This window comes from Emiliania huxleyi (genome assembly GCF_000372725.1).
Source record: "Emiliania huxleyi CCMP1516 unplaced genomic scaffold EMIHUscaffold_890, whole genome shotgun sequence".
In the NCBI taxonomy this organism is placed as follows: domain Eukaryota; phylum Haptophyta; order Isochrysidales; family Noelaerhabdaceae; genus Emiliania; species Emiliania huxleyi.
The window spans coordinates 3753-11860 of NW_005195367.1; the positions used below are offsets into that span (position 1 = coordinate 3753).

General features: G+C 63.6%; 1 protein-coding gene across 1 annotated transcript in view; it reads right to left on the bottom strand.

Moving 5' to 3' along the window:
* Positions 1-1127, bottom strand: part of EMIHUDRAFT_121455 (hypothetical protein) — a gene marked incomplete at both ends in the record, with an annotated part of 4460 nt that extends 3333 nt beyond the window's left edge. The window contains one exon of the mRNA XM_005757931.1: positions 105-1127. Coding sequence (XP_005757988.1) covers positions 105-1127 — 1023 coding nt within the window. The remainder of the gene's footprint in view (positions 1-104) is intronic.
* Between the last annotated feature and the right edge of the window lie 6981 nt (positions 1128-8108).

The following is an 8108-nucleotide window of genomic DNA, read 5'->3' on the forward strand; positions in this document are numbered from 1 at the left end:
CTGCCGCCGCCGCCACCGCCACCACCGCCGCCGCCGTCGCCGCCGGGCTTGCCAGTCGCCCTCGACGCCTCTCCGAGCATCGCTCCCGGAGAGAGCGCCTCGACCTCGGCGCGGCACGCGGGCGACGCGGCGAGCTCTGCGACGGTCTGCAGCGCGCACACGTGCAGCGTCGCGTCCTTGCGTAGCGGCAGCAGCCGCGGCAGCGCCGACGCGACGACGTCGTACGCCGCGGGAGAGAAGTCGGCGCTGCCGTGCCGCAGCAGCGCAGAGGCGGCGAGGAGGGCGCCGTGCAGGTGCGCAGGCGGCGCGCTGCTGTGCCGAGCGAGGTGGCCGGCGGCGGTGTCGAGCAACTCCGTGTACGAGTGTGTCGTGTAGTGCGACGGGCGCGACGCGACGAGGACGAGGAGCGCGGAGAGCGCAGCCGCCGCCGCCCGCCGGACCAGCTGCGCCGGGTGCAGCAGCGGCGTCCACAGCAGCTGGAGCGCGAGACCCGCCCGTGAGTAGACGAGCGCAGGCGTGTTTTCGGCCAGCGCGCGCAGCAGCAGCGATGCGCAGAGCAGCCGCGCCTCGGAGGAGTTTGACGAGGCGCGCTCTCTGCCTCCTCCGCCCCCGAGCCCGCCCGACGCCATCAGCCGCCCGCGCCGGCTTGCGGAGGCGGCCCGCGCCGCCGCCGCGCCCTCCTCGCGCAGCGTGGCGAGCGCGCGCCGCGCCTCTGCGTCGACGGCGTCGGCGGCGAGCGAGGCGCCCACGCGGGCCCACCGGCCGAGGACCACGGCGCACGCGGCGAGGGCGGACTCGTCGTGCGTCGCCTGCGACACCGCGAGGCGGAGGTAGTCGCACAGCCGCGCGAGCCGCGCGCCCGCCTCCTCGTCCTCGTCCGCCTCCGCCTCGAGCAGCACGTCGATCACGAGCAGGCCGCCCGCGCGCTCGTAGGGCAGCGCCGAGCCGAGCATCTCGGGCAGTGCATGCTGCACGGCCGACACGTACGTCCGCTCCTCCTCGGGCAGAGCGCCGGCCTCGATCGTCTCGTGGCCGACCAGCTCCCGCAAGGCGTGGAGAGCCTCGGACCGCGCCTCCGCCTCTGGAGAGCGCAGCCCCTGCAGCAGCAGTGAGACCGTGTCCGCCATCTAGGAGCACATGCCTTCGCCTGGGACGCGTCGCGTCACGGCGGCGGGGAGAGGCGCGACGGCGATAGCGAAGCCTGCGCCCGCGCGTTTCTTCTTGAGCGCTTTTTCGGCGCAAAGACCTCGCTCTTAAACTCCAGCGATCTAACTTCCCACCATGCCTCTGAGGCATCGCGCGGTGGGAGACCCGCCGAGAAATAGCCGAGGTACAGCCGAGGTTATAGCCGAGATATAGCCGAGATAGATATAGCCGAGATATAGCCGAAGTACAGCCGAGATACAGCCGAGGGCACAGCCGAGATACAGCCGAGGTACAGCCGAGGTACAGCCGAGGTACAGCCGAGGTACAGCCGAGATATAGTATATGAGATGAGATGCGATCGAGAGATGCAGCCACAAGAAAACAAACATGAACTCACTCGCTCACAACTCACACTCACTCACCCCCCCCCCCCCCACACACACAGACACACACACACACACACACACACACACACACACACACACACACACACACACACACACACACACACACACACACACACACACACACACACACACACACACACGCACACACACACACACACACACGCACACACACACACACACACACACACACACAATTGTCACGTGTGTGTCCGCCTTGCTTGCACACACACACACACAAACAAAAACGTTAGAGTTGTTTGGTATTGCTAAAAATCTCTCTCTCTCTCTCTCTCTCACACACACACACACACACAAAACAAAACAAAACTCTCTCTCACACACACACAGAGATAGAGAGAGAGAGAGAGAGAGAGAGAGAGAGAAGAATACTCAACAGACGCCAACAAATTGTGTGTGTGTGTGTGTGAGAGAGAGAGAGAGAGAGATTTGTTTTGTGTGTGTGTGTGTGTGTGTGTTCGCTTTGAAAAACGGCGGCCGGCGGCAGAGGGGTACTGCTTTTGGGCTGTCCGGCCATGCTGAAGGCTGCCTCGCTTCTGTCCGTCGCTCTGTCGGCGTCTGCCCTGCCGGTGCGTCGCTCCGCCCAGCCGCAGTTACTCACAGGCAGGCTGAGCCTACACGCATCACTCGAGTGCGCAGGCAGAAACCGTCCACAACGTCAACCCAACCGCTCGCGGCCTCGCCTTTGCGCCCGAGCCCCGTCCGCCCGTGCCCGACGTGGTGAACGACCCCGCCTGGCTGATCGCCACCTCCGGCTTCTGCTCGAACCTCAACGTCGTGATCAAGGAGCGCGACGTCGCGGCGAGCGAGACGGAGGGCGATACCGCGGCCCACTTCATGGCCGATATCTCCTTCAACTACTACCCGCAGACGGCGGTCAAGTTCACCGACTTTCCTCACCACCTCGCAAAGACCATCGAGGGCGACGCGGCAGAGGCGGACGCGCTGGTCTCGAGCGCGTGGGATCACAAGAACATCGCGCTGCTCGAGCCGACGTCGACGTGCGGCGCTGACGAACAGAACGACCAGGCTTGGGGCATCTCGGTCTTCAAGGTGGAGAGCGAGTGACGGATAAAGTCGTGTGAAAGAGCTGTGAAAGCGAAAGTAGCGAAATTAATTGCCCGCCGCAGGCGAAGAAAATTTCAGGGTTTTTGGTCCCCTACGCCAAAGAAATCGAAGATTCCGCCGAGCTTTGTCAAGTGGGCCAACGAGGGCAGTGCCGCCGGCTAAGTACATTAGCCTTCATCTCGCCTACCGCCGGCCGGGAGTGCAGCCTTCGCCATCGCTGGGTGAGATGGTCCTCGACGTTGGCACCTGCGAAGTAATGAACAACAGGCAGTGCGTCATATGGCGCTATGACAGCCCTGCGATGGGCGACCTCGACGCAGACGAGGCGGAGCTCATCTGCGCGGCGCAGATCGCCGACTTTCTCTCTCTCCCTGCGCGAGTGGTTGCGCCACCTTGGATGAGGCATATGGGCTGGGCAGGGGAGTTGGTAGAGGAGGTCGACTGAGGGCGCGAGGCCGCCAATCGTCACAGTCTGCTGCTGACTGTCGGTCGCTGACTGGTTGCGCATTGCGCTGGCCGCGCAGCGGCCTTTAGAAAATTTTGGCCGCAGGCCTAGGTTTTGAAAGATCAAGAGAATAAGCGCGGGTGAGGCTTTGAGAAGCTGCCGTTTGCGGCTTCCTAAGTCAATTTTTCGAGAGGAACGTTTTGGCTGAGCTAGAACTTCTCCAAAGTCGCGCGATCATCGAGTTTTGAGTCAATAATTATGAAAGGGAAGGGAGAGGGAGAGTTCTAGCTCAGCCAATCGATTCAGCGTGCTCTGAAACGCCCAAAACCGTCGAGTTTTTCGCCGTGGTCCAAACAGAGAGCTTAATATTTTGATTTTCTTGGCCACGGCCACGATTACCCGTCACTCGCTCTGGAGGAGCACCGCCCTTGCGCGGTCGGCGAGACTGCGTGGGAGGGCCACCCCTGCGTCCACTACTCCGGCTACGTCTCGGCGGCTACGTCCAACTTTGTCAACGTGAATGAGGGGCGGTTCGTCTGCCAGCTGTTCGTCGACTCAATAAGCGGGATCAATGGTAAATTCGGGGTCATCAACCTTTAGCACGAGCGCGGAGTTTGCCCTTTCTTGGCCTGCTTTCGCAGTTGAAACGCCCACCCCTGCTCCCTTGGTCCTTTCTTTACAGCTGGCAGGGGGGGTATGGGAGCGGGACACTGGGGGGGTATGGGAGCGTGACACGCCTGGGTTCGGCTCCAGTGTGGGTCGGGGATCCCCTACAGGGAGGCGGAACCCACAGTGGACGCGCGGATTCTCAGTATATGCATCCGCCATTGGAGATGCAAAATCCTCACGGAGGAGCCGTCCCCTGACCTCCCTCTGGACGCGTCCACCCTCCGTCCAATCGAGCCGACGCCCCTAAAATACATACATATTAAAATACAAGCCTCTCTCACAGCACACTGTACAAGGCCAAGGGCAAAAACGGACTGGGGCAAAACCGGAAAACACCCCCGAGGGCTCTGTTTTCCACACGAGCAGGTGGCTCTTGCTGTCTCCCACACGAATCGTGAGGTGTGCGGCCGGCGCGGGCGTGGCACGAGCGAACGCAGTACGGCGCGCGGTTCACGGAGCCGCGTGATCCCCGTGCCGCTCCGGCTCGCTAGACGGCAGCTGGTTCACAAAGCGTTGGAGGACGGCGCGGGTGCGTGCATTCTTGCCCTCCATCTCCCCGTGGGGCACTGATTCGAACGGGTTGTGCTCGCCGCCCTCCACGACGTGGATCTGCGGCGAGCACGCCATCCGCCTGGCAACTTCGCGGAGGCCGGCCAGGTTGTCCTTGTCCTTGGACCCGGTGACGACGAGCACCTGGCAGTGTGCCGGCAAGGCGAGCAACGCACTGGCCCGCTCCTCAAACGCATCTCCCGAGGGTACGATCGGGGTGAAGAAGATGAAGCCGACGACGTCTGGCCGGTTTGGAACAGGGCCCGGCATCGGAAGCCGCTGGCGCGCCTGACCCCGCGCCTTGTAGTGCTCGAGATAAGACTCGCACGCGTTGTCGACGCCGGGTCCTATCCCAACCAGCACGAGCGGCCGACCCTCAGGCAGCAGGCTTTCCATCGCAGTGCGGTGGGCGCGCACGCTGGACAGGGTGGCCCGATGGTTCGATCCCTGATTCAGTCGCCCCATGGTTGGCCGATCGGGCGTGCCAATCTGCGAGCAGGTCGGTGCCGTCCCGTCTTCCATGACCGGCCCGCGCACGCACCCCGCTCCAAATACCTGTCGCAGGTGGTGCCTCGGAGCAATCGCCGGGAGCAGCTTGAGTTTGCCGCTTCCAACGACGTAGCCTGTAGGCGGCTCACCGGCGAAGTAGCCGTTCATGCCAGCATTTGCCAGAGCAATCGGCGCTGCCGCAGTCCGCTGCTTCTTGGCGTTTTCCGGCGCGACTGCTTCCGTGGGGGTGTCCGCCTCGGGCTCCTCCGACGCGCGCGGTCGCACCTTGAGCAGGAACTTGTCCATGTGAGTCTATCACTTGTGCGGCTCACAAAAAGGCGGAGGGGGGGGGCGAGCTGGACGATAGAGAGGCCGCGGGTGCGGGCGCGACTCGTCGACCAGGGGAGCGGACCCGACCTCCCGTCCCGGGGAGGGGTGGCGACACGACCCAAGGCCGCGCCCAGGGAGTCGGGCATGGGATCGCCGTCGGTGATGGCGACAGAATTCAACAGAGAAGACGAGACGGTGGCGGGGCCGCGGCTGAAAAAGGCTAGGAGGGGACGTCGGGCCCCGCGCCCGTCGGATGATCATCGGAAGGCGAACAGGAGGAAGAACTCAGAGGAGAGGGGAGACTCCTCCGGAGTGAGGATGAGGACCCCGCGCGAAGGGGCCCTGAGCGGTGACGTCGTGTGAGAGTGTGTGTCGTGTTCAGGTCTGGTGTCCATTATAGCTCCGAGTAGAGGGGGCGGTCTGCTGCTAGGGGAAACCCGGAGCGCGGAGCCAACCCTCGGAGACCCGTGTTTACTTTACAGCCCTTTCCCTGCGAACGCGCACTCCCCCTAGGGGTCAGGGCTCTCTAGCCCGTAGCCCGATACCGACCATCCGGCCCGCTGGGTGCGCTTCTTAGCTCCTCGGCCCTGGATGTGAGGTTACCGACTGCACTCCTAAGTGCTCCAAGTGCGTCCCAGCAGAGCGATGAGGCCGAGGAGAGCGATGAGTCAGAGGATGAAACAGCAGGAGAGAGAACGACGAGAGTGAGAAGATCGCGAGGCGGGAAGGTCTTAGGTCGCTGCGAGAATCGGCGAGAGACTGCAAAGAGAGCAGAGAGAGTGTGTGTGTGTGTATCGCGCGCCTTGCGGGGGGGGGCGCGGAAAAGAGGAACCTCTTAGCGCCATCGCCATGGTGCTGCAAGCAGCGCCGGGCAACGACGGCTTACAGCCAGAGAGAGATAGGTTCATATAGGTAGGAAGAGGTAGACGCCCGAGGGTGGGTGACGGCTAGTACCACACTCCCCTCCTTAAAATCCCTGTATGGTGGCGGCGTGCCGTCCTTCCTCCTCCTCCCATCCCTCCCTTGGGTTGTCTCCCTCGGGACATGTCCGCCTATTGCGGGAAAGCCACAAGACAGACGCGTGACTCACACTCCAAACTCAGGAAGCATGCTCGGGGTCGCCCCCACTGCACGACGAGCCGCAGCGGCGGGTGGCCTGCTAAACACACATGCCGTGCGATCTCCACCGTGCGCCGGTCTGCCTAGACTGCCTGACAGCGGCGAACTTCAGCCGAGCAGACGTGGCTGTACAGCCGAGCGGCCTCTTGCAGGTGTTCATCACCTCAGGCGTGGCTGGGTGCGCTCGGCGATCCACAGGAGGTGACGTGTGGATCGTGCGATGGGAGACGCAGAGCGGTCATCATGGCGCCATGTGGCGCTCCCGGGCGAAAGACCTCGGCAACGGGTCGTACCTAGCGAGCTTGCCTGCAACGCTGCGTGGAATTCACGCGCTGGCGCACGTGCAATTGTGGTGGACCGCAAGCGTCCGCTCCGAACACTTCCTGCTGCATGACTGGGTTCAGCATGGCGGTCGAGGATTCGAGAACGTGACAGCTGGAGGGGCGCCCCGTTGCATCGGCGAGGCGCTTCCCTCCAGCCCGTTGCATTTGCCGCCTCAGACCTCAGGCATGCGTCACCCGCAGGGCAGGCCGTGTGAGGAGCGCTCAAGCATGCGCGGCCACTGGCGATTTGCCGATGGTCGGTACGAGTGGCGGCCTGCCGGATGTGGCGTTGGTGACAATCCGTGCGACAACGCCTTCAGATGTTCGTGGCACGACAGGGTGTGTCTGCAGGCCGAGGCGGCCTCGTGCCTGGCTGGGAGGCGGCTCGTGCTATTAGGCGATTCGGTACTCGCCGGCACGTTCCTCGACCTATGCGCGCTGCTCGGCCATGGCAACGACACATGTGTCAAAATCGGCCCCAATGTGGGCTGGCAAACGCGCCCGGAGAACATCTCGATGCTGCCGCGGGTACCGCTCGCCTTCATGCCTGTGTTTTCACTCCCGGGCCGGACGGGTCTGGCGAACATGGTCGGCGACGAGACGATGCGCGAGGCGTGGGAGCGGCTACTATCCTCCGCGTCGTCCGACACCATCGTGGTGTTGCAAAGCGGTTTGCATGACGTGGGCATGATGCCTCCCTCCAAACATCGTGCAGCGCCGCTGCAGCGTTACGAGCACGATCTGCGCCAGCTTGCGCGGCTGGTAGGCCGCGTGCGCCGTCGAAACCCTTCTGTCGTCTTTGTTTGGCGTGCGATGATGGAGGGAGTCCTCATGGCCGACACCCCGACGGCTGCGCTTCGAGACGGCTGCTCCGTCAACGACATGCCCCAGACACACCCCGACGTTGTGGATTTCATGAACCAAGCCGCCGCGAAGGCGTTCGCTCGGACGCCAGGCGTGACCGTCTGGCCCGAAGCTGCGCCGCTCACATTCAGCGCACCAACGGCCGCATGGCGCACGTTTACCGGGCAGCGCGACGTCGTCCACCACGACAAATGTGGGAGGGGTGTCTCCGCGATGAGGGAAGGCTCGGGTCGTTGCCACGCCCCCAACGCACCCGCCGATCGCAGCCAAAGCCTGTACCCAGGTTACAAGAACTGGCTGCAAGGAGGGCTGAGCACGACGATCACGCAGACGCTGTTTGCAGTGTTGAATTGCACGTGCGCTCTACCGTAGTTGCCTGAGGCTTGAGCTGTCACGCCGCGGTTACGTAGTACGCGGGAGTGATCTGTGATCTGTGAGGGTCCCCGCAGGCGCATTTTGTATACCGAGGCGGTGCCCGGTGCCGAACCTGTCGGACCTTATAAGACAGCATTGTAGATCCCAGGGCGAGGGTGGTGGCGTCCCCGTCGGGAGGGGCTGTCTGGGGGGGTGCCCTCCCACCGTCACCTCACCAGCGTCCCGGTGAGTACGGCGATCAGAGCTCCCCCGGTCGACGCGCTAAACCGCGGAAGTCGCTTAAGGGGCTCCCGTGGTGTACCTGCG